Genomic DNA, 26,847 nt, shown 5'->3' with positions numbered 1-26,847 from the left:
TTGTACTTGCAATTAAACTTGACTTTAAGCTCTAGGTGTTGCTTAACAAACGTACTAGGCTAGTTTGCGCTAACAGGGCCTAGATTACGCTCAGCGCGCAAGGAATTGGCCATAGTAGCCACATCTGAGAGCTGAGGGGAAAATCCTTGCGCATCTAGCTTAAAAATATATTTAACAATCACCTTCTCCTTATTGTTGTCCAGCTTCTATAAGTTAGCTGTAATATTAGCGCGTGAAGGTTGTCCTGCGCGTTGTCTACTTAGTGTAGCTTGAGGAACCCTGTAGATAGTAGCAGCGCGTTGCAGGGAAAGAGTTGCGTCTTATTGAAGAGCTTAAAGCGCAAGCTGTATCTGAGCTTCGTTTAACACGTCTAAATAGTGGTGTTGAGAAGGCATTAGTATGTAAAGGGTGGTTTGGTGGGGGCTTGGCAAAAGTGTTCCACTCGCTCGGTGTTCCACTCGCCCGTGAGGTACGTTAGAAGTAGTTTCTAAATAATATTACAGGCTGTACTACAGTTTGTAGCGCTAATTTAGGTTGTTTTAGGCCATAATGGGGTGGAGTTTAGTGGGGGCTTGGTAAAAGTGGTCCACTTGTCCAGTGGTCCACTCGTCCGTGGGGTACGTTATATATTCTGCTCATTCAGCACCGTAGATAGAACAAGGAACTTGATCACTTTCTTCACACTTGATCAACGATCAGAGACTGCTCAGCTTTCACACCTTCGCATTGGGATTTGTGCTAGCTGTCATAGCTAGGAGTGAGACGGAGGTAATGATTCACGAGTCTTCGTGAGGTACGGTTGTTAGAGCGGTCTGTGAGGCGTGCGGAGGGTGTGGCGGTTGTGGAGTTTTAATGGAACCTGCAGCGCCTCAAATATGCGTTCCTCACCCACACAGAGCGTCATGCAGTATCGAAGTTATGAACGTGTGAATGATGATTTATGCGATGGCCTCAAGGGCGAGTGTATGTGCTGACACAAGTCAGAGCAGGTACAATAAGCAAAGTGGTATATGAATGCAGCCCAAAACGCCTCGAGGTACATCCCGCGGTTCATGCAAAGCACCAAAAGCCCCCTCGGCCATGATAGCCCTACAATCAGCTGACGTCGCTGCTGAAGCCCAGCACTTCAACCAGGACGTTGATCGCGGTGCTCACTACCCACGTCGCAAGGAGACCCCACCCGATCCACTTGTCCATCCTCCACTTCCTCACCGGCACCGCAACAAGCAAGCCCGCGAGCGTGACCAGTAGACTGGCGCCACTGATGACCAGCGTCGTAGACACTGCGATGTGATAAGGCTTGAAATGCAGCGGTTCGTCGGGGTGCTTCTCGTGCTTGTGTTCTCCCTTGGTGAGAATCATGTACGTGCCACTCAATCCAATGCCGAGGAGAATGTTGAGCATTGGACCGCCGAAACACGCGCTGAGGGCCATGACGGGGAATCCGAGGCGCGCGACCGTGATGTCGGCGACGAGGTCGCCGAGCGAGTTGCCCACGGCGAAGATGGTGAGGCCCAAAATGGCATCGGACATGTTGAGGACAACGCCGAGCGTGCGCAATACGCCGACGACTTCGTTCGCAATCGTGCTGATCCAGGCAATCGCCACGGCGAACCCGAGGAAGCAAAGCAATTGGCGCCAGCGCGGGGGCCGGTTCGGTGTTGTCGTGAGCAGGATAAAGGCGAGCATGATGAGGGAGGCAATGAGCGAGTACATCGTCTGCCGAAGGAGGGCGCGTGGGTTATTGGGTTCGACGTTCGCCCAGATCACTAGGATGACGAAGAAGGGAGCCGTGAAGACTTGCATGATGACGAGCCAGCGGTTCCATTGCTTGGGCTCTGTTGACGGGTGGGGGTGGGCGGAGAGAGGGTTCTCGGGTATCTCTTCAGGTGAATTCATCACGTCTGCCTCGGTGGTGACGAAGAGCAGCGGCGGCGCAGAGACCGTGGTATTGTTGGAAAGATAGGATGTGCCGTTCGGGTTCGACGCTTTTGACAGCTTCGCAGGATCGGTGCCGGCGCGACTCAGGGATGCAGAGCCGTCGAGACGAAACTGAGGGTCAAAGGTACCGCCGACAGGCGTCAGGGCCGGTGGAAGACCAAAATCTGGATGGCCTTGACCAGGTTGTTGGTCATCGTCATTGCTTGCTGGCTCGACGACAGGCAAGGTGATTGTCAGCAGAAGCACGGGTAATGCAGCTACAAGGCCCAACAGCTTGTCCCAGATGTTCTTATCACGCCAGCTGGTCAGAGTTGGAAATAGTGTGGACAGAAATACATGTGGCGCTGGCAGGATCGAAGACGGCCACCATCTTGGAGTGCGAGCAACATCGTAAACGCCGAAGAGACTTTCATTATGAAAGGCAGACTCGGGTGATGCGCTCGGAGAGGGGAGACGCAGACTTGGTGCCCGAGACGAACTATGTGCTGACCACGGAAAGTCTGTGTATGCGGGAAATGGAATTGGCGGCGATGCAGCACCGGGGACGGTCAGCTTCAAGTTTGGCGGCGCAGGACGATCACCAGCATTGATGACTGGTGACGAAAGGGGGCTCGGGGTGGACTGTCCTGAGCGGTACGAAAGACCCTGAGAGTCGAGGCCAGGAGGAGCTAGGAGGTCAGGGTGGCCTCGACTTCTGGAGGGTGCTGGACTTTGTGCCCGCGATGACCCCTGGGATCGTGGTGGCGACAGCGAGATGCTAGGCGAGAGAGGCGCCTCACCGGCTTGAGGGAACATGCTGTCACGGAAGTCGGGAGTAGCTGGTGCGAAGCTGATATGTGGTAGATTGCCTTGTATAGTGCTGGGCTGTAGGCGGACGATGTCGAGATCGTTCGTAGAGACGGCTCTGGTACGGCTCATGTTCTGCTGCACCTCCAGTACTGGCCTGACTGTGCTCGGCGACTTTCCGGACGAGGCTGACGCAACATCGAAAGGTGGCCGAGGCGCAGGGTCAGACGTCGTAGAGATTAAGTCCTGCTGTTGCGCCGTCGTATAGGTGGGATCGTCCGAGTAACGTCGCAGGCTGATAGGCATGGACTGAATGTTCCTAGACTTCTGCAGCGAGGACAGCACAGCCCTGAATTCCAACGCTCCCACCAAACTGGGTCGAATGGCAGTCTGAGTCGGTCGACGTTGCCCCAGCTGCGGGCGACTGACGCGCATGTTGTTCGTCATCTCTCCCATCCAGCGCTCGCGCTCCTCTTCGTTCTCGTCTGCATCTATGCCGTCATTTTCGCCTGCACGTTCGAGCGCGTTCAAGTCGTCAATCGAGACGCCCCGAGACGGCGTTCTAGAATTGGAAGGAGGCGCATCGTCATCATCGAAATACTGGGGGATCTCCTCCTCCTCGCCTCCAGGGGTCACGAAGTGACTGCGACTGTTCATGTTTTTGAGTCTCCGGACCTTGCGTTGGTTGAGCCACCAATGCCAGGCAACAACGAATGCGACGTAGAACAGGTAGAAAGCCACCATGGATACAGCCTCCCACAGGTGGAGCTTGCCGTCCACGATGAAGCCCATGCTGAACCCTGCCGCGACGATGAAGAAGCCCACGTCGCGGACAAAGCTCTTGCGGGCGACGTTGAAGGGGCGGATCAGGGCCATAGATCCTGAGACCACTGCAGCGATGAAGCTGGCGGCGCCGATGAGCTCGCCCACGGCCAGACTCGCAGCATGCGTACGGAAGGCCGCAAAGGTCGAGAAGACGTCTGGACTGCCATTGCCAAACGCCAGCAGTGTCACGCCCGCCAGACTCTCGCTCATGCCCAGCATGCTCGCGATGGTGTTCAGGTTGACGCAGAAGAAGTCGCTGGCGGCGATGCCAATGGTGCTGAAGAGCAGGGCGAGCCACAGAGTCATTATGGTGAAGGCGAATGGTTTGGCGTGGGGCAGGCGGCAGTAGTAGAGCGTGAGGTAGGAGACGACGCCGGCCTCTTCGTCGGGGCAGTTGGCGAGGACGAAGGCGCATTGGTCGTGCGCATGGTGGACGAGGCGGCACTCTTCATCAAGAACTGTTACGTCTCTCTTGCGCAGCAGCACGCTGGCCGGTGCCGCTCCACGCTGCTCTTTGGCCCACGCGAGCAGCGTGATCAGACCGATGGCGAGTATCGTGAGCGCAAAGGGACGCGCCGAGTATTTGGTGCGGCGCCATCGCTGCACCGTGTCCAAGATGGAGCGCTCGTTCATTGTCATGACATTGTGCTGCATGCGCGCGGGTACCTGAAGGGGCGCGTCCGATCTTGTGCGCAGGGTCTCGGTCGGTGCCTCCCGCGGTCGAGCTGGTGCGCAGGCGTCACAGTGCGGAGGGTGAAGCGTGAGGGCTTGCAGATGGGCGGGACAGAGAGGCGCGATTAAGAATAGTGTGCAGTGAATAGCCAGGTGGTGTGGACGGCCATGCGCCGCGATCAAGAATAGTGTGCAGTGAACGGCCAGATGGTGTGGACGGCCATGCGCCGCGGACTGCTCCTAGGCACGGCGGGCATGTCTTGGGACCGGCCGCGAAGCTTGATGATAAAAGAGTGGCGCGCGGGGCTAGGCGTAATCTATCGGCATAGAGGCTAGCGCGCGCTGCCCTGACGCGAGTCGTTCCTGCCGCATTTCGTGTTGACAAACAAAGCGCCGACGACCAAGACAACGACACCGCCAGCAGCCAGCAGCCATGGCCCGCTCGCGATACAGTCTTGCCCCGCAGGCGACGCCGGCGAAGGGCCAGAAGTAGGTCCACGATCAGAGACGGGCTGGTCTGACAACTGACGGCCCCCAGGGTCCCGCTCAACGACGACGACGAGGAGAGGGCAAAACGCCGCCATGCCTTCGCTGAGCGCCAGCGCAATGAGCTCAGGCACTCTACGACGCCCAACTCGAAGAAAAAGGGACGCCGCTCGCTTGCAGCGCAGGTCATCGATCCCTCCACGCCGACCCAGGACCACGACATGCCCGATGTCGCTGGAAACGCCGTCACCCCCATGAAGCGCGTCCTGCCGCTCGCATCCAACTTTGAAGACTGGATCAAAATGGCGACCGACAACAAGATCAACGCGGCCAACTCCTGGAACTTCGCCCTGATCGACTACTTTCACGAAATGTCCTTGCTGAAGGAGGGCGACGGCGTCAACTTCCAAAAGGCCAGTTGCACGCTCGATGGCTGCGTCAAGATCTACACCAGCCGAGTAGACAGTGTTGCGACAGACACTGGCAAGCTTCTGAGCGGTCTGGCGGAGAACGGCAACAAGAAGAGTCGTGGTGGTGACGAAGAAGATGAGGACGGCGAGGATGTAGAGGGCGAAGAGGGTGAAGACGGCCAGAAGAAGAAGCGGAAGCGGGCTGTACGCTCAGCCGAATCGACACTGGCGACATCATTCGAGCAGCTGCAAAACAAGAAGATGGACCTGGAATTTGCCCAGGACCCCCTGTTCAAAAAGGCAACAGCCGACTTCGACGAGGGAGGCGCCAAGGGTCTGCTCATGAACCATCTCGCGATCGATGCAAACGGCAGGATTGTGTTTGACAGCAGCGATGATGCGGGCGATAAGACAACGAAAGAATCAGCCGAAGACTCCGCGCCAGGGGAGACGCCGGTGCCAGAGGAAGCAGCAGAGGAAACCCCGAGCAGCGACATCGACATTGACATTTCCGGACTCGCCGCCAAGTATTTCCCCAACCTCGCAATCCTCGACGAACAAGATGTCTGCCCATCAATGAAGACCTTCGATCTTGGCGACGTCAACGGCTCCATGGATCTGCCCTTCCTCAAAGCGCCCGACGACTGGCGACAAGACGAGAAGGATGCAGACGAAGATGAGGCTGGAAACGTCACAGGCGTATTTCTCGACGATAACAACGCTGGTGGTTTTGATGATGACGACGACAACCTGGGCGGATTCCAGATGGCAGATGATGTCGGATTCGGGGAAGGTGGTGACGCTTTTGCGCAGGAGCTCGCACTAGTCCCCAACGCCCGCGTACACAACAACGGTGAAGAAGCTGAAGGCGACGAGCCTATCGAAAGCGTCGAAGGCCAGACGGGCAGCGACGAGCAGCAATATGCACTGACCATGAACCACGCTCGCGATCAGGAGCACGAGAACATCTTGAGCTACTTCGACCAAGCGCTGAAGAAGAATTGGGCAGGACCCGAACATTGGCGTATCAGGCGTGTCAAGGAGGCTGGAAAAGTGGCACCAGTGACGAAGAGGAAAGAGAAGGAGCCTTTTGAGATTGACTTCCTGGCGCCCATGTCGCAGGAGTTGGCCAACGCCCTGTACACCCCCGCGACATCAGCCTCCACGATCCTACTACCAAGGGCACAATGGAAGTCAAAATCGAAGAATCTCCTCCCCGACGACAAGCACTTCAACTCGAAGAATTTGCTGCGACTGTTCCTGAAGCCAAAGGCCCGTGTAGGCCCACGAAGACAGCAAAAGCGACACCAGGAGCTGGCAAGGAAGGATGACGCAGCCATCGGCGAGATCAACGAGGCCTTTTGGGCAAATCGTGCGAACGAGGACGCTGCTGCAGATGATGAGATCCCTGTGCAAGGCAATTATGACGCCGACTTCTTCAACGATGATGCGCTGCCATTTGCTGGTGGCTTCATGGACGACGATGACGACTTTGCAGACGCTCGTGATCACTTCTCGCCAGTGCCTTCACAGGTCCCAATCGGCACTCAAGCTACAGATGTGTTGGGTTCACAGGCGAATGCCTTCGGCGCAGACCTCATATCTCAAAGCAGACGATTCAGACCAGAATACATGCAGTATGCACGCGCAGCGAAGAAGGTCGATGTGAAGAAGCTGAAGGACAACCTGTGGAGCAGCATGGGGCTTGAGAAGGTGAGTCTCCTTTTCCATCAGCCACCGAGGCTAGACAACTGACAACGCACAGATCACTGCGCCACCTGCACCAGAAGACGATGATCCATCCATGAAGGATGTAAGCGGCACGCTCAAGTTCACGGATGTGGTCAACAACTTGAAGCAAGTTTATTCAGAGAAGGTCTTGTCTGAGATCTCGACAAGCTACTGCTTTATCTGCACACTGCATCTTGCCAACGAACAAGGCTTGGTCATCGAGAACACCCCTGATTACGAGAACCTGATCATCAGGAAGGACTTCAGCGCTGACCTCAGCATCGGGCATTAGAGATGCGCATGAGGAGAGTCTACGCTGTTGTGATTATTGATACCATGTTCGCGGGCGTTCAAGGAAGAGTCCGGATGCATTGCTAAGGCTGGGGGATCATGGTTGGGATTGTTGAATGTGCATACGAATCTCACACGACTTTTGGTTGTCCCTGATCCTCTTCAGTGGCCCAGCTTCTGCACGTAGATACCTTCTCTTCTTACCTTTTCTCACCGCAGAGGGGTGCTTCTGGAAGCCTGGGCATGTGATGTGTAGACAGCTCCCCGCCACAACACACTCACCGGTACAGCATCTATACATACTTTCCCAACGGTGAAGCCTTACGAGCAGAAATATTGCCCTTCAGTCATGCTCCCCGCTTCACTTCCATTGACGTTTCACAAAACCTATGTGTCGCGTTCTCATTCTCCAGGCGTCAGTGTGGGCATCCTTCCGCTACATAGCGGTTCACCGGTGAGCCCAACTCACAAGGATCCACTTTCATCATGCAGTGGGCCATGCAGCTAGGACCGGCGAGCCTCACACTTCATCCGCCTGCCCTGTCCAAGTGGCTGGTCGATGAACAGCGGCACCCACACGTGGCAGGCAACACGGGCTGCTGCTCAAGCGACGGCCACAGAAAGGGTGCAAAATGGGGAGAAGCGATTATAGATTCCTTTGTGGAACAGTGCGAACGTGAGGAGACCAGACTCGGCCGTGGAGCGTCCTGAGCGTCGTGGAGAAGGGTCCAACACCGGGTTTCGAAACGACATGGGAATTCGCAGGGTGCACAGAGGCCAATGAGGTGGTAGGGGCGAGGATTCAACGTGGCAGAGGCGGATCGTTGGGCTGCAGGACGCCTCCCGTTCGAGGCTCTTTTGTTGTGCATTGGGCTCTGCGGCGCCAAAACAGCCCTGGGTGGATCCACATCACAGCAATTGCAGCGCACCACGTAGCAGCGATCCAGGTTTCGGGATACTCAGAGTCATAATTTTGAGCGTGCGCCTTGTTTAGCATTTCCTCCTCGAAGGAGAGTCGCCGGTCAAGGCAATAAATAAGGAGAGAATTGGGCAGGCAGGCGCAGTAGAACCGCACCTGCATATCCTCACTGCCGTCATTGTCGTCCATCGACATCACCCACTGCTCGCCCACCTGCACCTAACCACTTCACCAGCTGCAGCATTACCTATGTCCGAATCAGCCCGAGAGACTGCACATTTCTATCTGATTCGGAGAGTACGGCGCAAGCCCTGAATACCCAGCACTGAACGCACGCACACATTCTTCCACATATCAAACATTCCCAGGCCAACGGCCACCATAACTCCCTCCAGCATTGTTGCCTCTGCCGACCCTGCAGGGCTCTTTCTGTGCGACCATCTCCGCAGCTCAGAGGTCTGACACCTGCCACATCAGACCGTCAGACGTCCCCGGCAGACGTCATCTGTGTCCGCAGCGCACCCGCCATTTACTGGTGCCCATCCTGGTGCGCATCCTGGTGTAATATCACACGCATCGCCTCGCTTCAGTTCTTATCGATTGCCTGTGCCCAGGTTGTCGCTCTACCTACTGCTCTTCGCCCGCCATCCATCCCGCGCCAGGTTAGTGTTAGTTAGCACCGCAATCAGACCTCCGCACGTCAAAACGCCAAACAGCCGCAAGGGACTCTGGACCAGGACTGCCTCAGCCAGACGCCTGCGACACGGTAAAATCAGCCCTGTGGACAGTTCTGTAGAGCTAGCCATTGCTCCCCGCGCTGAGCACGTCGAGTACGTCAAGCACTTCAAGTACATCGCTGTTTACTCCAGGGACTTGGCTGTTTACACGCTACGCACATAGCGACACCTGCTGTTGCAGCTCTTGCAGCGCCCTCCACGGCCTGCGATTGGCGATTGGACCGGTCAGCCAGACCCCACCACAGGCGCATCGTCAGCCGCCCAGCCAGGCGCAACCCAACCCAGCAGCCCTTCCTGCTTCAGTGATAACTGCCTGCGACCTCGATCTCCCGCATCTCCCGGTATCCGCACTCGGCCTGTCTCTGGTAGAACGGGCCAAGTACGGTATACCCACGCACACTTCAGCCTCATGCCGTTAGTCATCGCCCTTCCCCAGTCAGACCGCCCCTCTGCTGCCGCCATGCACTCTCACATCTCTCCCCGTTCCCGCAAAGTCGGTTCTGCTGCTTCGTCGCGCCAGTCGGTCTCAGGCCGCTCCGTCCGTAGCAGAGCCTCGACTGCCACCCGCACCACTACCACCCGCTCGACCGCCCCCTCGAGCGTCTCTGTTTCTCCTGCGCGCACCAGCACTAAAAGCAACATTGCTACGAAACGCGACACTAACATCACCATCAGACAAGCTCGCCGCGGCAAGGGTATCGAAGTCCGAGTCGACAATCACACCGGTAATTACGTCGAAGAGTACACCGACGATAGCGAGGACTTCTCACCAGAGAACTATAGCGACGAGGAGGAGGACTACACCGAAGACGAGGAGACCGACGAAGGCGAGGACAGCTGGGACCTCATCGAGGAGGAGAGTGCCATCAACCCGTCAGACTCGGCCTCAAGGCCTCAGCACCACGCTGGTCGCAGTCGCCAACAGCACCACCACCACGCGGCTCCTCCAGCTCCCGCTGCGCCCTCCGCACCAGTCGCGCACCGTCCGCGACCATCGCGCCGCGCCTCTTCTCGCCACGCAGTTGCTGCGCCAGATCCACACTCCGCCCACCACAGCAGCAGAAGCAGAAGCCGTGGTCCCGAACCGGCGCGTGAGCAACGGCCTCGTCGCCGTCGCCAGCAGGCCCACCAGCAGCCACCTGCTGACAGCTTGGGTGAGGAAGACACCGGCGACGACTACCCTGGGTACGGTGCACCACCGCACCACGGCGGACCTCCTGGTCACCCCAGCGCGCAGTGGTCGCACGTTCAGCCAGCTCCCGGCTATGCACCAAGCCAGATGTCCCACTTCGATCCTTACTACGGTGCTGCGTCTCCATCAGGCCAGCTAGTCGGCCAAGGCTACCATGGCGGCTTTGATCCCCATCGCCAGAACGGCTTCAGTCCTCAACAGCCAAACCCATTCGCGGCAGGACCTGAAGGCTACTTCCAGGGTCCACAAGGCGCTCGTGCAAACCGCCGTTCAATGGGCGCGCCTCCAGCCCCGCCGTCTGTGCCATCTGATGCCATGATGCCCTATGGTCAACATCCAATGGGTGCTCATCCAGGCTACCCACAAGGCTACCCACCATATCCCTATCAGATGATGCCGCCAGGTTTCAATCCGTACCAACAGCATCCTTCCCCTCCCCCACAAGACCACCACCGACACCGATCTAGTCGATCCAAGCGAGGTACACCGAGACCGCAGTCTTCTCATTTTGATCATTCTGACGATGATTTCGCTCAAGCTCCTCCACCACCGCAACAAGTCGTTGTAGCCGCTCCACCACCACCGGCCCCGCCCCCACCACCTCCACCTCCGCCGCCAGACACAGCGAAGGAGGACGCTATGCTCAAGAGGCTGAACGACTTGCTCCTCGGCAAAGCCGAAGAAGAGGCAAGAAAGGAAGCAGAAGCTAGGAAGAATGCTGAATTGGCCAAGTTCGACCGCCTGGAAAGTCTTCTCGTCGCACAGCAAGAGGCGCAGATTGCCAAAGACAAGGCGAAGCAGCAAGCTATCGTGGACGCTGCCAAGAACGCCGCGGAGGCAAAGAAGAAGGGCGATGAGGATAAGCTCGCTAAGCTCGAGAAGCTCATCTTGGCCCAGAAAGACGAGCAACTCAAGCGCGAGGCAGCAGCAGATGCCGCGCGCAAGGCGGCCACGGAAGAGGCAGATGCCCAGGCCAAGAAGATTGCCGAAGAGAAGAAGGCTGCCGCGGAATCTGCTGCTCTGTTGCTTGAGGCGGCGAAGAAAGCTCGCGAGGAAGCCGAGAAGAAGGCAGCAGCAGAGGCTGAGGAGACTAAAAAGGCTCACGAGAAAGCCCTAGCTGAGGCCAAGGCTGCAGCAGAGGAGCTTGAGAAGGCGAAGAAGGCTGCCGAAGAAGAAGCAGCCAAGCTCAAGCCCTCTGATGCACCAAAGGCGCCCATCAAGTTCAAGGATGCGGTTGGCCGCAAGTTCAGCTTCCCATGGCACATCTGCAAGACTTGGAAGGTACGTTACTATACTCAAATTGCTTAATCGATCTCTGACTGACTAATTTAGGGTATGGAAGAGCTCATCAAGCAGGCCTTCCTGCACGTCGACATCATTGGCCCTCACGTACACCAGGGCCACTACGATCTTGTCGGGCCCGACGGTGAGATCATCTTGCCCCAGGTCTGGGAAACCATGATCCAGCCCGACTGGGCCATCACGATGCACATGTGGCCCATGCCCGAACCCAAGGAGGACACGCCACCGCCACCACCACCACCACCACAGCCGGTTCCGTTCGATCACGCGCAGTTTATGGCAGCCCCGATACGTCCTAGCAAGCACGGCAAGAAGTCAAGCAGCAAGAAGGTCCCCAGGGTTATCCCTGATGCGCACGAAGTCATGCCCCCTCCCCCGCCCCCTCCCCCTATGGTCCCTGGAGCACCTCCACCGCCGCCAGGTGGTGCTGGCATTCCAGTGGGAGTGATGGTCATGCCTTCATCCGGCAGTGGAGCCCCACATAAGCCTAAGAAGAAGCCTGCGCCTGGTGGCTTCTTCGCCTGGGCAGCTGGCGGCAACGGTCGGTCTGGCTCCGTCAAGAAGAGCAATAAGAAGGCCTGAATCGTTGCGTGGCAGCAGCGCGTCGAGGAAGCCTCATACACGTCGTCATGAACATCACGATGACTTCTTGTTCAAGATCTTGCCACTGACTGAGATTTACAGTACGTGTCTTGCAGTGGAACAAGCCTGACTGGAACGAAGCTAGGGATGAGAACACGCGCACTGTGATGAGGTACAGGTGGATGAACTTTCGGTGACGATCTGACGGCTCGTTTCAGCTTTCGGATTGCTCTGGTGTTCATCTTTCTTACGTCACCAAGTGCATGTTGTTCTTCCTGGTGAAGCTTTCTTCAAGGTTGTATTTATGGCAGGTTCACTCCTGTAAGTCTCGTCATCAACATTGCTACTCTCGCCTCGCAAGTCGTTCTTCAGCGCTGTTTGCCACAGGGCTGGGTTGCCCGTATTGTTTCGTTTCCTTGTTTGTCTTTTACATTGTTTTCTTTCGCTTCAACAAGCATCCTTATCATCTTGCCCATATACCCTTACAGCCTTTTGAGAAGTATACGATACGTTTTGGGGGTCCCTGAGAAAAGAGGAGGAAAAGTAGGATACTTTACCATTTGTCAGGCACCTTGCTTTGAGCGTTGTTGTTTGGCTATGGACTACCCCTTTTGATTTTTGCGGCGTTCAGCGGGAGAATTGTTAACATGATTGACGAGAGATGAGAGATGAGACACGGTGAGACGATGAGATGGTTAATGAAGGAGGTTGTTTCTTTGTCGCGTTTGTTCGCGGTGGCTGGAGGGTGTGTTGTGTCGATGTTGCCGTGCAATTTGGCTTCTAGCGTTATTGCCCAAGATTTCTGGTCCTTGAATATAAAATCATCTCTTTATCTAGCGTTCAGTGTGTGGCTGTCCCAAGTGATTGTTTGCAACATCCGAAGTCTTCGTCGCGCCTGCTGACCAGTGACGTTTGGGAGGAATCTAGCGCCGACACAAAGCAGGCGTGTGAAGGCCTCGATCTCTGTCTTCTTTGCGCCGATGACTGTCACTTGGCACCAACGTTATCCTCGCGCACTGCAACTAATATCTTCTCCCATCGCTCCTTCCAATGCAGACTGTGTTGCACGTTCAAATTCAGCGTTGGCGCCATGGCACAGTGCGCTTCCAACGACAGCAAGCCAGCGTAACCTTCCTTACCGTTATCAGGTTATCGGGATATCGACAGCGGGAGGGAAGGTCCGATTAACATTATACCGCGCTTCGGCTGTCAACCGGCCTCACTTCTGCCAGCCCTCGTCTCGATGACACTACTGAAATTACCAGCCTTAGGGGCTTTGACACCGTCGGAGCTCGGCCTGCAGTTCTCAAACACAAACACAATGACCCCGATGTATCACAGCCTGGGCTGGTCAGGGTATAATTAATATCCCCTTTGCTGTTGAGTACGAAGTGATGCAAGGAGTTGCCCGAAGTAGGATGCCGTCGATAGCGCAGATCGAAAACGAGGGTCTCCTTGTCCATCAAGTGATTACCCCAGCCCAGCGAATCGATCCTAAACCCGTTAGCTGGTGGAGCACCTAACGTCATGTAACCACGATCATCCAGCATGTTTTTCCGACACGTCGGGCTTGCGCGCGTGCGCGGCAATTTAGTGTGTATCATTTGGAGCCACCGATATGCTTAAACCGCACTTTTCTCCACTGCGAATTAAACTCCACGTACAAACTCCTGCTGTGCAACGGCCGCTACGCTACAAACTTTCCGGACGCCGGAAGTACGCTACGTACCTGCATCACTGACAGGCAGCTAGAATCTTCGACTGGCGCGTCGGTGTTGGTGGTGCCATGTATCAGTGCGTTGCAGGATCATCGAACACAAGGAGAAGGATCATGCAATGGCATCAGTGATGATGAGCGCATTGCCAAGTCGAACAGCATCTGCTCTGACAGAGGAGTCGACGCCAGCACAAGGTGCATTGCTGTCAGCAGGAGCCGGAATCACTGGAGGTCTGTTCCTCATGTTACCGCCACTAGTCACGACTTAACTCTAATTTCTGCAGGTTACACCGGCAATTCACTCAGTCTCAAGATCATCACGTCTGTGCTTCTCGGCCTGTCTTCGTACAACGCTGTTGAGCTCGTGATTCTAGTTCTCGTCACCTTCCAGCGCTATCATGGGCTGTACTTTTGGAGCTTGTTGATCGCCGGCTTTGGCGTGCTGCCATACTCGCTCGGGTTTGTGATCAAGTTTTTCCAGCTTCTGGATCCAAATTCTGATGCTGGATATGTGGCTGTTGTACTTCTCACCGTTGGCTGGTGGGCCATGGTCTCAGGTACGTATATTCCATCTCTCGGACTCAGCACGCTGATGTTGTCCCAGGCCAATCGGTAGTACTTTGGTCCCGTCTGCATCTTCTCACCAACTCACGAAAGGTCCTTCGCTGGACCCTCTACATGATCATTATCAACGGAGGGCTGCTTCACTCAACCACGACAGTGCTCACATTTGCCTCGAACTCGAACAACCTCTCCGAGACCGTACTTCAGCGATACGTCAACGGCTACTCGATCATGGAGAAGATACAGATGACCGGCTTCTTCGTTCAGGAGTGCATCCTCTCTATCATTTACATCCGCGAAACAATTCGTCTACTGCGCCTCAGCGAGTCCGTGAAGGACGACATCGGTTCGTTTGACGATGGCACCGGCCAACTACGCAAAGCGAGCGTACGCAAGACCATGTACCAGATCCTCACCATCAACGTCATTATAATAGTCATGGACGTCGCTCTCCTCGCCACCGAATTCGCCAATCTTTACCTGATCGAAACCACCCTGAAAGGCGTCGTTTACTCCATCAAGCTCAAGCTCGAATTCGCCGTCCTCAGTAAACTCGTCCAGATCGTCCAGGTTCGAACGAGCTCCAAGACCAACAGCCCCATGGGCGCGACAGCGTCTGATGACCGGCGCGGTACAGGCCTAACACTCGAGATGACGAAGAGCGGAGACGCAGGCCTTGGCACCAGCAGTGGCTCGACGAGGACCGGACACGTTCCTTCCAATCCGCATGGCAGGCTTAGCATCACCGGGGCGGACATGCGCAACTACCCGGATTTCGTAGACCCCAGGCGGCTTACTGGAGACTTCACGCATGCAAGGGCGGATGTGCTGTTCAGGAACGGAGGGCTGGATGACTGGGAACACTCGACCGAGGAAGAGAGGGAACGATGGAGAAAGAGGCCGAGAGGTGGCAAGCCGAGGGGCAGTTGGATCGATGAAGAGATGGATAAACATAACATTGGCTGAAGCAGGCGATCCAGAAACACACACCTATCATATGGACAACATCCGGTTCGCCCCGCTACAAAAACGACTCCAGCGCCAACGAGCTCAGTCACCTTAAGGAAGCTGGTATATGCGGACCCCTTCCATCCGCGGGCCGTCGAGTCGTCGAACTCCAAGCCAGGCCTATCTGCCGTGGATTCCTCCACGCGATCCGGAGCATCGTTGAGAACCCGTGCTTCCAATCCCCACCGGCTCCGCACCCCCGACGCCTCTCGTTTTGCACACGAAAGACCCCCGAGTCTCCCCAGACTTCGTACAGACTTCGACACCCATGCACCAAGGTCTAACCTCGCATCAACGACATCGCACGCGTCGCGCCAACCGGGTCCGGATGGAGCAACACCGAACCAAGTCCTAACGCTTTCGGCGCCGTCCTCCGTCTTGAGGCTGGCCGTTAAGTTGTCAAGCTAGGTCGTTTCCACTTGGGTAATGGAGCGCAGAGTGCGTCGACACACTCCGCGCGCACCACGAACAACACGGCCTCTCCAATCCCACACGGTACCGTGAACCGGGGCACAAATCGGGCGATGTAGGCATACTCTTGATTTTTTGCCTGTACGGAGTGTTTGGAGACTGATTAGAGTGTCTACGGCGCCCTGTGTCGGAATTATCTATGACCCTCCTGCAAGACCTGCTGACAAGCGGGCAACCACACAGTCCAAAAGCCGGATCGGGAAACTTCCATCCAGCGCGGCTGCGGGGCATGAAGGGAAATGGAGCGACGAACGCGTCTCCACCGTGTACGTTGCCAAGTCGTACGTCAAAAGCCCGTGGTACCTCAGGACCAGTGCGCACGAGGCCCGGAGGAGGTGGTACATCGGATCGCGCTGCTCGCGGGACGGCGAGCAGGGCTATTATCGCGGTGGACCTATCCGAAGAGGTTGATGCAGCGGTGCGCGACTCGTCTGTAACAGCGCCGTGGAAGTATCTCTGCTCAGTCGTGTCGTGGGGAATTAGTACTCACGTAGCGAGATTCGAAGCATAATTGTTACATGCACAACTCCTGCCATCGTCCAAGCCCACGAGCAGCTCCGCCCTTGATGACACGCTCACCATTGAGGAACGCCACGTGTTCAACCTGCCCCGCGATAAGTGATGTTTTCCCCGATCTCTTGTGGTTAGGCCTGGACATGGTCGTGGTCACTGCCATAGTAATGTGGGCGTCGCTGCGCACCCCCGGTTCGCCGGGGTGAGCACGGCAGTTGGGATTAGCTTCTCATGAGAAAAGACATGCGCTTTGCAATGGCTATGCACTAATGATTCGGGGGCGGGGAGGGGGGACATATTGCTTTCCAAAGACGGAGGATGGTGGAGTGTCTCCGAAGCGTGGTGAGGCGAAGGCTCGTACTGCCCCGGAGTGCTGAGCGTGGGCGGCGGTACCGCAGTGTCTGGCCGGTAGCGCAGTGTGTTGGGTGGCTGTTCGGACTTGGGCGAGAGCGTGGGCGCACAGTTGGATGCGAGCGTCAGCTGTCATTCCATTAAGGGTGAATAAAGTCGAAGTATGCTTGTGTGATACACGGTATATCTAATGCAAATGTCGTTATATCTCTCATATGATGACCATGAAGGCGATGGCAAGCGCTACCCATAGTGCCAGCATGTTACTTTGCGCGATACTTGCCGCACCCTGCGGTGTTGCAGTTGGCGTTGGTTGCCCAGTCGCTGTTGGGGCATCACTGGCACTCGGTACCTCATCGTCAGGCAGCTGCTTGAGCACGTTGAAGACGAATTGGTCGAGTACATTCCCGGCCGGGTAGTACTCACAGACGATGTACCTTTTCGGAGTTAGACCTGAGATGTCGACTGACGGGCTGCAAACAGAGATTGCTGTGAACGTACCATCCTGGCGCATCGCCCTTCCCGCCCTTCTGGTCGCCATTACATTCGGTGCGCGCGCAGCCAACGGTTGAAGTATTCCGCCACACAAGCTGTGTGAAGTGACCTGTCTCAGCTCTGCATACGTCAGTCCATATGGTACAGCAAGGCAAGCCCAGATGCGGTAGAAACTCACGAAAATTCCCCCTTATCGAAATCATAGTCTTCCCTCTCGTTTCCCCACACCTCCACACTCGCTGTCACATTAGGATAGCCCGACGCCAGATTCTCCCCAGACGGCCCGCCAGAGTGGTCGAACTTGCAGTCTTCGCTCCAGTCTTTTGCGTACTCGGCGAGCGAGTTGTTCCAGGACAGCTGCGAGGCGTTGTGTTGTCGCCGGTAAAGGTTTGTGACGTCGAGGATTGCCTGCTGGAAGTTCGAGTCCGAGGCGTATTCGGCGGATACGGAGGAGTCTTGTGAGGACTGAGGGGCTGCAAGTGCCAACGAGGCAGAGATGATGAGCACAGCTGGGTAGAAACGCATGTCTAGTATGACTTGAAACAAATGTATTGCAAAAAACCGCTATATGGGAGCTGAAGAACGATGCGAGAACGCTGAATAAGCCGTAGACGTCGTATTGGATGTTGAAATTGCGTTTTTGTACAGATAGTACTGAGGTGTATGTAATAAGACGAGAGCAGGGGAGGAGGTGGCCACGTCAAAGAAGCAGGATCGCGCTGTGAGCTTCACGAGGGAGCAGGGATGTGACCTTGTTTCGCACCGTTGATGGCGTCGGATATCGTCCCGAGCCATCAAATCATTGCTGCAGGGGAGACGTCAAGATCGTGGTTGTGAGATCTTGGCTTGAACGTTTGAACCTTGGAGTTGGGAAAAGCACGGTGACGTAGTCTGCATGGTCTGTGCGTTCTGATGATACAAGGTGCATGCTCGGGTTCTGATCAGCCAAGCTTCCTTCGCATCGACTCATGCTCAGTGTGCAGCTGGAGCTCAGCACCTATGGACCTATACCTCATGGAGACCCAGCAATATACGCCACTGCAGCTGAGCTGGACAATCACCAATGGAACTAAGCAACAGCAGAAGACATCAAGGCGGAAGACACTGGTTTGAAGAACGTGCTGAACGGCCCAAATTGTCAGGGCCTTCTGCACAGCTCTTGAAGGCTGGCTTACTGACAAGAACAACGACATTCCATTGACCATGGCGCCAATATACAGTGACTACACCAAGAAGTCCCAGACACGATGTCGTTCACACGACAAGGGCGAGTCTAGTAGCTGGCTCCAGCAACTGGTACTTGCGGCCTTCAAGTCAAAGTTTGTCGACTAGGGATTGCACTCCGCCAAGATAACTTTATACTACATGGTGGACAGAATCGAGATCGACATCGCTGAGTCAGTATTGACTCTAATCACGGACAGCGCATACCAGACCGGCGGAGGCTTCGACCTCGTCCCTGAGGGCATCCGGACGTTAAGTTCGAAGTTCGCAAGCCTGACAGAAATAGATCGAAGAGGATTCTGGGCAGAGCGCAAGGAGTGAAGAGAGGAGACTCCTTGGGCCGTGGAGAGCATGACACTGAAGCTGGACGCCTCTAGAGCAGAAAAGACAACGCTGCAGGAGAAGATCGACGAGATCAGAGTAGACACGCAAGCGTCCCAAGAAAGAGCGAAAAGGGTTCGAATGACAAACAAAAGTTTGTGCGAGTCGATCGCTGAGCAGACTGCTGCGCAGCTGCAAATGTCGGACACGCTGCGCAGGAAACACCAAAGTGAGAACAGCGCAGTTTTTAAGGTGATGGAGTTTCAGACGGAGAAGTTGAGATAGCTGGCCAAACGGCTCAAACTCTACTACCTAGAGCCAGGAGATTGAAGGGCAAACGACTCAATCGTGCGACGTCCACGGTGAGCAGACTACAAGGCAGGTAAAAGGATCGCACGCCGAGCCTGACCAAAGGCCCACACTCAGCGAGGACTAGCTATCGCACAAAGGTTTCGATGAGACATACCATATGGCATGTCAGTTCCTCATAAGCTTCACAAGTGGCCCGAGGTCTCACGCTGCTCTTGCAACGCACCGCATCCTCTGATCCGTGAAAGATTCTGTCTACCCTCGAAGTCTTCCCAGGCCAATACCGAATGCACCAGTGTCGATGAGTGCCGAAGAAAAAAGTTAACACCACTGCCAGCATTGGAAAACATGACTGTGTGCATACTCAGTGCAGTCTTTGCTTTCAGGACGTTGTTATGGACTGGGTCTGGAGTCGCATCCATATTGACATGCTCCTCGCCTTCGTTCTGAACAGGTGTGTCGGTCTGTGTCTCAGTATTGGAACAACTCGATCTGCACCGTGAGAAGCTGGCGATCCTGCTCTCGGAGATCAAGCCTACGATCTGACAAAACTGTGGCAAAAGAAGAAGGATGGTGAAGCTGGTCTAACGCGTTCTGAGAGGCACTCCTAATCTGTGCTGTCTGGGCCTGGGCGTTGACATGGACTCGTGTCGTCTCGTTGCAGCGAAGGGCCAGTTGTTGTAGTTCGACGCGGTGGTAATCTTGATATGGCGTGGCCTCCTCCTTCTCGATCTTGAGGCGGTCTATGTGGTGAACGATCGACTTGATTCGATCATCCGTCGATGTTGGTGGCTATCGCGAGATCGGAATGAATTCTCGGCGAGTTGTGGGCTGGTGTCGTTGCAGCCTGGTACATAGAGGGCGCGGCTTTCGCGCTTTCGCCTTGTGCGGAAGCGGAGGTGTGAAGGAACCCTGGCCATCATCGCAACTGTGTTCCATTAGCAAGTACACAGCGGGGCTGAAATTTTTAATACTGCTTGGCAGAGCTCCTGATGGCTTGCTCCGACCTGAGATTGTCGCAAAGTACGTGTGTCGCTGTTGGTGGCTAAGCATATCTAAACCATAAATCTACAGCCTCGCCGCGCCACGCCTCTACCATCGCAAACCAACACTCCGCAGTTTCAAGCGCTCTTCTTCGCAGGAACCTGCCTGTTGGCCTCGCCCATCTCTTTGACCTGCGGATCCCTCTTCGCCTCTTCTTCTTCGACCTCAGGGGGAAAGTCGCCTTCTACGATGCCGAACACGCCGACGTCGCTCCGGCCCATGCCGCCACCCTTCTTCTCAGTCTCCTCCCACTCCTTCAGCACGTATCTACCCTGCTTCCTGGTCTCCTCCTCATCGTAGTCGAACACCCGCCAGTCGGCGTTGAAGAACATGCGGTTGCAGACCGCTGTGCGGAGGAAGCCCGAGTGTGTGACAACAGCGATAACCTTCTCTGGCCTGCTGTACAGATCCTTGAGGCAAGTCTGTCCACGAGCAACGATGGCCTTCTCGGTGAACGCATAGGGGTTCGTCTTCAAGTTACTGGTCTTGTCGGGGTACAGCGGGTCGACGCCTGAGAAGTCGTACTGCGGGTATTCCTGGGAGATGACATCCATGGTGTTGCCGGTGTCGCAGGGCTTGTCGGCATTCTCGTGCCAGTTGGCGTCAGGGTGAACGGGCACACCATTCTTGATCAGGAAGTCCAGTCCGATAGTCATGGTCTCAAGGGTTCGTCTCATCGGGCTGACTACGATGAGCTCCGTCTTGTTCGCAAGATCGCTGGCCTTCAGACTCTCATGAAGCTCGGCGCTTTGTTGGCGCCCCAGGTCTGTCAGTGGCGGATCATGGATTGACTGGTCAATTGTTAGAACATTGCCAACTTGTACATATCTAGTGGACAGTCATACCCAATCGCTGGTAGCGTTGTGAAGTGCCTGTGCATGGCGAACGAGGATGAGTGTCGGCGGCATGATTTGGGGGTGTGTATTTGTTGCAGGAGTCGAGATTTCTGAAGCACGACAGGATGTCGGCGATGGGCGATTTTAATAGCCACAAGATGTCTATCGGCGTTTGACTGGAGAATGACGCGCTTGCCCCACTAGGCTCCCGCTAGCTGGGTCTCCAGGACTTTTCGGCAGAGTGACGCTCGTGTGCAAGTCATGCCTGTTCTGGAATCAGCAGGGCTCAATGTTTGCGGGCAATCATGCTCTGCTTGGTATGTCAGTGCTGCTTGGAAGATTCAAGTTTATAGCGCAGAAGACAGAGAATGGGGCGCAACTGGTTCGTCAATGTGCTCCATGAGCATTTCGTTATCATGGTGACCGTCTATGGTGTGCCAATGGTGTAGCGTGAGATGCACCTGGCCGAGGCCTACTCCTCCATCTTCTCTTCTTCCTCCTCATCCTCATCGTCACCCTCCAGCGCCTTCTTCGCCAGCCTCTCGGCCTCTTCCCTGATCTCCTTCGGTACCTCCTCGTGCCTGCCCTTAGTGGGTCCGTCCAGATTGCTGATCCAGGTCAGCTCCAGCTCGAACTCCTTGTCCTTGTTGTCGTCGTGTGCAACGTAGATGATGCGTGCGGCCTCCTTGACACCGTCTTGCAGCGACAGCTCGCCCGCGGCAAGGTTGAGCTTCTCGAGTTCGGACTTGGCGATCTGACGGCCCTTGCCGGTAGCAGCACCGTAGTATCCCTGCATAGATTAGCTTCATCCCAGCGCATCAACAGCACAACGTACCCAGTACAGGCCGCTCGGCTCAATCATGTACAGAGAAGGTCCGCCGTGCTTCGCGCCCTCCTTCTTGCCACCTGAGCCGGCCTTTGGCCCTGAGCCAACCTGCCCATCGACCGGCAGCTCGGCCTCTGAGTCCCAGCCTGCGACGATCGCTGTGATACCGAAGGGGCGTACACTGGAGTAGAGGGTGTAGGCTTGCGCGTAGCTGCCCATGCGGTCGGCGAGCGAGGCTACCGGGATGGGTGCCTTGTACAGCTGCCGCCATTGGGCTGCCTCATCGCGGGCTCTGGAGACGAAGTGGCGACCGTCGGGGAGGAGGCCTGAGGAGACGATGCCCATGTTCCTGTCGACTGTTGCTATCCTCTTGTTCGCGCCTGCCTTCAGCAGCTTGCTGGTGATGAGCTTCTCGAGAGCCAGCACGACGCCGTCCTTGCACCTGATGCCGACTGCTGTGCCGCCATTCTCTACTGCCTTGACTGCGTACTCGACCTGGAGACGTTACTTGCTGCGCCTGCATTACCGAGGAGGCGTGTATTCACCTGGAAATTACGGCCATCAGGCGAGAAGACCGAGTTGGACAGGTCGTAACCCGTACCTATCGATGTCTGGATAGCTGTCAGAATGGAGGATGCGCAAACACGGCGTCTGTGGGGCTGACCATGGCGAAGCGAGGTGTGTGTGTCTGAGTCTATGGAGAGCGTCTCTAGCGGCGAGTTGGAGCTGATCAGATACAGCAATCGAATCGGTGGAGTGCAGTCGATCGGCGGAGCTCGGTGATGGTGTTGATACAGGCAGTTGCGAGTTGCGTAGAGCTCACGGCGCCTTCCAGCTAGCGCGGTGGTCTGTGCCTTCCGGCGCCCATCTCTTGCCTCATTACGAACCCCGCCATATCCCAGCGACGAGGGGCACTTCTGGCACTGTTTATGCACTGATCTCGCCAGGCTTTGCTGGTCACTGACTGATCTCGAGACTGACAAGCGTCAGCAAGCTGCTTCTACGTGGGCGCTCTCTCGCGCCTTCTGCCCTAGCGATCTAATTGTGGTCACAGGCGGCTCGAGGACTGGCTCCGCTTCAGCACGTTTGATGAGTTGTCGGACACAATTTGCAGGCACCAGCAGCGACCCATTGGCTCTCCACCTGCTAGGCCGAACGTTCGGTTTCAGTCTGCTGTTAATTGGACGTGGGCGACCAAATCATCCCGCCTTTTCCTCTACGTTTGGACCCAACCGCATGACCCATCACCTGCGCGCTACACAGTACATATAGAACTACTGCCACGCCGCCCTCGGGTCACCTCCGTCCACTCTTTCCGTTGCATACCCTGACTACTGACCCAGCTATCCCTTTGTCCTCCCGAGCGCCCTGAGAAGCGCAAACAAAGACGCCGTTGTTGCAATATTCAGTGTCGGCGCCCAACGAAATTTGCCAAGCATCACCAAACCGCGTCACTATATCAACGATCCTCGTAAAGCTTTGACTGAAGCCCTGAGCTGATCAGCAGTTCGAACGACTTGCCACAGAGTCCTGACGTCTTGGACTAACAGCTGGTGCATCTGACGGAGCCAAGCGACGGTTTCTTGCGCTTCCAGCCAGTGTTGAATCGCCGACGGAGCAGCCAATGCTTGTCCATTACTGCAACTGTACTTACAACACGGCTGTTGCTTTCAGTCCATCTGTGTTCTCACAGAACACCGCCTGCTCAAATGTAAGGCTCCTGACCATTCGACATGTTGATGTGCTTATGGTTACGTCATAGTGCGGCTCTATTTCAACCGATATCGACGTGCGATCAAAGGTCGAAGCACAAGCCAACATGCAGCACGACGAGCTTGCGCAGCTGTTCGCAGCTAATATGCACCTGTCTCAGAATGCACCACAGCAGAGTCAGCAGACACAGCCTGTACCAGTGCCGCAGCAGGCAGAGCAGGAGGCGACCAAGGCGATAGTGTATGCTTCAAGCCACTACACGCACTCACATCATGTTGTGCCAACCCGGAGTGCTTCTGAGCCTCCAGTAAGGACAAACATTGAGCTGTCGGAGCTGGGAGCGATCCTCGTACGCAATAGCATCAACCCTGAGTTGTTGTTTCCGTCCCAAGTTGAGCTGTTCCAGAACGCAGACGACGACCAGCGATTAAGGCTGCTCGAGCTGTGGCGCATCTCACCACCACAGGGCCGACAAGGATACCCAGAAGGGTCAGACTACAATATGTCGAGGCAACTGTACGACTGGCCACCCACGAGCCTGAGTCAGGAGGAGGCCATGGCAAAGCTGCGGTACGAGAAGGCTCAGCAGGAAGAGCAGAAGGCTCGCGAGCTCAGCGCGTCACCGCAGGTTGCCGAGCCGTACATGATGTCGGGCTACGACATGCTCGCAAAGCGCGAGTACGAGCAGTCGGGCAAGGAGGCGAGCTACAACCAGGCCACGGATCCCGTGTACAACAGCAGCAGCAGCAGCAGTAGCAACGGCCTGTGGCAGAACAAGGTCGGTAACATGTCGGACATGGAGAACAACTACGGCGCGTATGCGTATGCGCGAGAGTACGGGTTCCAGCAGCCACTGTACGCCGACGAGGAGATGGTCATGTGAGAGGATTGACTACAGCACTTGGCGTTAGTGTCTTGTGGACGGAGGATTGACGACAGCTTTGGGCGTTTTTGTGTCTTGTGGACGGAAGTCGAAGGCGTGTTGAAGCTGCACAGGACGGTTGGTTTGCTCGGATACCCCTTTCTACAGAAGACTTTGAAGCTTTGCAGATGATTAATGTGGACGTGTTGGTGCATTGTCGATTCTCTCAGATGATTAATGTGGACGTGTTGGTGCATTGCCGATTCTCTCGGATGATCACTGTAGACGTGTTGGTGCATTGCCGATTCTCTCGGATGATCACTGTAGACGTGTTGGTGCATTGCCGATTCTCTCAGATGATCACTGTAGACGTGTTGGTGCATTGCCGATTCTCTCGGATAATCAACGCAGACGTGTTGCAGCACCGCTCTGACTCTCTCCCCAATATAACACACCACGCGTCTACTTCTTCGCCTTGCCGCTGGGCCACTTGGTCCACCCACGCCCATGCCCTTTCTACACAAATCAGCACCGCATGTCAAACCCAGCACGTATCCTCCGCAAGAACTCACCTGTTTCCACTCCTGTATCAGCCTTGGCATATCCAGCATAGCCTGCCTCCTCATCTCCAGCCTTCCCTTGAGCGTGCGCTCCCACAGCTTTCCCTTGACGCGCTGGCCGGCGCCCGTGCCCTTGACGGCTAGCCCGCGCTCCAGCCGCCGCGCCTCTTTTGCGCCGGGCTTCTTGATCGTGTAGGGGAGCAGGTCGACTACGCCGTGCGAGGAGGCGAGTTTTACTAGGTCGGCTTGTTTTCGGAGACCGTATACGGGGCCGTGCCAGCGGCCTGTTAGGTGGTTCTTGGTTGGCTGGAAGGGGTTGGGGAGGGTGAGGGCAGGGGCGGAGGATTCTGGGTCGGCGGCTGTTGTGTCGGCGGCTGTGGGGGGCGGTGTGCTGGTGGACGGTGTGCTGGTGGACGGTGTGCTGGGCGTGTCCGCGGGCGTCGCGGCGATCTGCGCCGTGAGTGTGGGGAAGAGCTGCGGCGGGGGATGGCGCTGGAAGAAGCGCAGTAGCCGCGGGGGCAGCGTCTTTGCGAGCTCAATGGCCTGCGGGGTCGCCATTGTTGCGGTGGGATTCCTGATTACTGGGCGGCAAGGGAGCGTTGCGGCGAGCGCGACGGGAATCTTTCGGCTTAGTCAGCGTGCACGGATGCGCGCTGGGTGATGGCGGCGGGCGGGTGAGCTGCGTAGCTTGTTGCTACCTGCTAAGAGCATCATCGACATCCACCGTGATTCCGTAAACGCTCAGCACCACGTCGACCCGCCGGAAGCTCTACGTACTTTTTGTCTCCCGTCTGTAGCAGTGGCAAGCGTAGAAGCGGGCAGCTCACAATCACAATCACAGCCATGGTAAGCTCCCCGCCGCCGGCACCGCGTGTGTAGCTGACAGCCGCAGTCGTCCCCGTTCTCGATAAGTAGGCATGCCTCGACCGCACGCACGCCCCGAGACTAACCAGCGCAGACGGCGGCGCCTGCGTGGCCATGGTCGGCAAGGACTGCGTGGCCATTGCGTGCGACCTGCGGCTCGGGATGCAGGCGCTCACCGTGTCCAACAACTTCCCCAAGGTGTTCCAGTACGGCGACGTGTTCCTGGGGCTGACGGGGCTCGCGACGGACGTGGCGACGGTGTCGGACCTGTTCCGCTACAAGGTCAACATGTACCGCCTGCGCGAGGAGCGCAACATATCGCCGCAGACCATGGCCAACCTCGTCTCGTCGTCGCTGTACGAGAAGCGCTTCGGCCCGTACTTTATCAGCCCCGTCATTGCGGGCATCAACCAGACGACGGGCAAGCCGTTCATCTGCGGCTTCGACAGCATCGGCTGCATCGACTTTGCCAAGGACTTCATCGTCAGCGGCACCGCGAGCGACCAGCTGTTCGGCACATGCGAGGGGCTGTGGGAGCCGGATCTGGTGGGCGTTCCCGTGGAGTGCGTCGGGGTGTGCAATGCGCAGGCTAACTGGGGACAGGGCCCGGACGACCTCTTCGAGACGGTCTCGCAAGCGCTGCTCAACGCCGTCGACCGCGACGCGCTGTCCGGCTGGGGCGCGCACGTGTACATTATCGAAAAGGACAAGGTGACCAAGCGGCTGCTGAAGGGCAGGCAGGATTAGACGGTGGACGAATGCACGAACACGACGACACGACAAGGCGCCGGTATGAATGAGACGAGGCTCCACGATGCTTAACGATGCTCCACGATGCTCCGCGATGCTCCATGATGCTTAACGATGCTCCACGATGCGTCAAGGCACCAGGGCGTCAAGGCACCAACGCACCAGGGCATCAAGGCACCAAGGCATCGAGACATCAAGGCATCAAGGCATCAAGGCATCAAGGGTAGACTGCAATAGACTGGCTGCCCGTGCAATGACTGAGAATGGTGCTGAAAATGGTGTTGAAAACGGTGTTGAAAGTACCGAGTGATGTCGACGTGTTGTGCACGTGACAGCGTGCCTCGTCGTGATGGCTCAAACTCGGACTCGGCCTTGGAACCACACCCAAACTCGTAGATAGCCACCGACGCAGCTCCCGTGAACAACCACCGATGCAGATCACGTAATCAACCACAGATACCGTAAACAACCACCGATGCAGATACCGTAAACAACCACCGATGCAGATCACGTAAAAAACAACCGATGCAGATACCGTAAACAAC

At 56.3% G+C, this 26,847-nt stretch overlaps 11 protein-coding genes across 11 annotated transcripts; 6 read left to right on the top strand and 5 right to left on the bottom strand.

The window, feature by feature from the left end:
• Window positions 1-761: 761 nt before the first annotated feature.
• Window positions 762-4,488, bottom strand: M421DRAFT_419666 (uncharacterized protein). Its single transcript, XM_033592210.1, has one exon. It carries the CDS (start codon window positions 4,183-4,185, stop codon window positions 1,096-1,098), a length of 3,090 nt encoding a protein of 1,029 aa, XP_033450146.1. The 5' UTR covers window positions 4,186-4,488; the 3' UTR covers window positions 762-1,095.
• A 169-nt stretch (window positions 4,489-4,657) lies between these two features.
• M421DRAFT_4322 (barren) lies at window positions 4,658-7,143 on the top strand (the record flags this gene model as incomplete). The annotated part of the gene is made up of 3 exons (XM_033594628.1): window positions 4,658-4,713; window positions 4,763-6,833; window positions 6,886-7,143. The coding sequence occupies 3 exons, from the start codon at window positions 4,658-4,660 to the stop codon at window positions 7,141-7,143; spliced, it is 2,385 nt and encodes a 794-aa protein (XP_033450145.1).
• Window positions 7,144-9,207: 2,064 nt separating this feature from the next.
• Window positions 9,208-11,874, top strand: M421DRAFT_4321 (uncharacterized protein; the record flags this gene model as incomplete). Its single annotated transcript, XM_033594627.1, has 2 exons — window positions 9,208-11,271; window positions 11,323-11,874. The coding sequence occupies 2 exons, from the start codon at window positions 9,208-9,210 to the stop codon at window positions 11,872-11,874; spliced, it is 2,616 nt and encodes an 871-aa protein (XP_033450144.1).
• A 1,848-nt stretch (window positions 11,875-13,722) lies between these two features.
• M421DRAFT_60455 (uncharacterized protein) lies at window positions 13,723-15,121 on the top strand (the record flags this gene model as incomplete). The annotated part of the gene is made up of 3 exons (XM_033595790.1): window positions 13,723-13,822; window positions 13,876-14,148; window positions 14,196-15,121. The coding sequence occupies 3 exons, from the start codon at window positions 13,723-13,725 to the stop codon at window positions 15,119-15,121; spliced, it is 1,299 nt and encodes a 432-aa protein (XP_033450143.1).
• A 1,753-nt stretch (window positions 15,122-16,874) lies between these two features.
• Window positions 16,875-17,446, bottom strand: M421DRAFT_21863 (PR-1-like protein; the record flags this gene model as incomplete). The annotated part of the gene is made up of 3 exons (XM_033588291.1): window positions 16,875-16,935; window positions 17,000-17,113; window positions 17,172-17,446. Coding segments are annotated over 3 exons (450 nt in total), but the record flags the coding sequence as incomplete, so codon positions are not given.
• Window positions 17,447-18,196: 750 nt separating this feature from the next.
• M421DRAFT_4318 (uncharacterized protein) lies at window positions 18,197-18,538 on the top strand (the record flags this gene model as incomplete). The annotated part of the gene is made up of 2 exons (XM_033594625.1): window positions 18,197-18,312; window positions 18,370-18,538. 2 exons carry the CDS (start codon window positions 18,197-18,199, stop codon window positions 18,536-18,538), a joined length of 285 nt encoding a protein of 94 aa, XP_033450141.1.
• Window positions 18,539-19,826: 1,288 nt separating this feature from the next.
• M421DRAFT_419659 (phosphoglycerate mutase) lies at window positions 19,827-20,977 on the bottom strand. The gene is made up of 2 exons (XM_033592209.1): window positions 20,737-20,977; window positions 19,827-20,682 (listed from the first exon to the last, which is right to left on the bottom strand). Exons 1-2 carry the CDS (start codon window positions 20,797-20,799, stop codon window positions 19,969-19,971), a joined length of 777 nt encoding a protein of 258 aa, XP_033450140.1. The 5' UTR covers window positions 20,800-20,977; the 3' UTR covers window positions 19,827-19,968.
• A 132-nt stretch (window positions 20,978-21,109) lies between these two features.
• Window positions 21,110-22,352, bottom strand: M421DRAFT_419658 (proteasome subunit alpha type-3). Its single transcript, XM_033592208.1, has 4 exons — window positions 22,218-22,352; window positions 22,099-22,164; window positions 21,563-22,048; window positions 21,110-21,517 (listed from the first exon to the last, which is right to left on the bottom strand). The coding sequence occupies exons 1-4, from the start codon at window positions 22,218-22,220 to the stop codon at window positions 21,200-21,202; spliced, it is 873 nt and encodes a 290-aa protein (XP_033450139.1). The 5' UTR covers window positions 22,221-22,352; the 3' UTR covers window positions 21,110-21,199.
• An 825-nt stretch (window positions 22,353-23,177) lies between these two features.
• On the top strand, window positions 23,178-24,149 carry M421DRAFT_100312 (uncharacterized protein; the record flags this gene model as incomplete). The annotated part of the gene is made up of 2 exons (XM_033586501.1): window positions 23,178-23,264; window positions 23,316-24,149. 2 exons carry the CDS (start codon window positions 23,178-23,180, stop codon window positions 24,147-24,149), a joined length of 921 nt encoding a protein of 306 aa, XP_033450138.1.
• Window positions 24,150-24,590: 441 nt separating this feature from the next.
• M421DRAFT_4314 (uncharacterized protein) lies at window positions 24,591-25,246 on the bottom strand (the record flags this gene model as incomplete). The annotated part of the gene is made up of 2 exons (XM_033594624.1): window positions 24,591-24,644; window positions 24,701-25,246. The coding sequence occupies 2 exons, from the start codon at window positions 25,244-25,246 to the stop codon at window positions 24,591-24,593; spliced, it is 600 nt and encodes a 199-aa protein (XP_033450137.1).
• A 123-nt stretch (window positions 25,247-25,369) lies between these two features.
• On the top strand, window positions 25,370-26,574 carry M421DRAFT_132112 (proteasome subunit beta type-3). Its single transcript, XM_033587390.1, has 5 exons — window positions 25,370-25,534; window positions 25,581-25,599; window positions 25,647-26,098; window positions 26,156-26,336; window positions 26,437-26,574. The coding sequence occupies exons 1-4, from the start codon at window positions 25,532-25,534 to the stop codon at window positions 26,297-26,299; spliced, it is 618 nt and encodes a 205-aa protein (XP_033450136.1). The 5' UTR covers window positions 25,370-25,531; the 3' UTR covers window positions 26,300-26,336; window positions 26,437-26,574.
• Window positions 26,575-26,847: the final 273 nt, after the last annotated feature.

The sequence above is a fragment of the Didymella exigua genome (assembly GCF_010094145.1).
Source record: "Didymella exigua CBS 183.55 unplaced genomic scaffold M421scaffold_10, whole genome shotgun sequence".
Lineage (NCBI taxonomy): Eukaryota > Fungi > Ascomycota > Dothideomycetes > Pleosporales > Didymellaceae > Didymella > Didymella exigua.
Note: the sequence above shows the minus strand (reverse complement) of the source record. Positions and strands in the feature narration are given on the sequence as shown.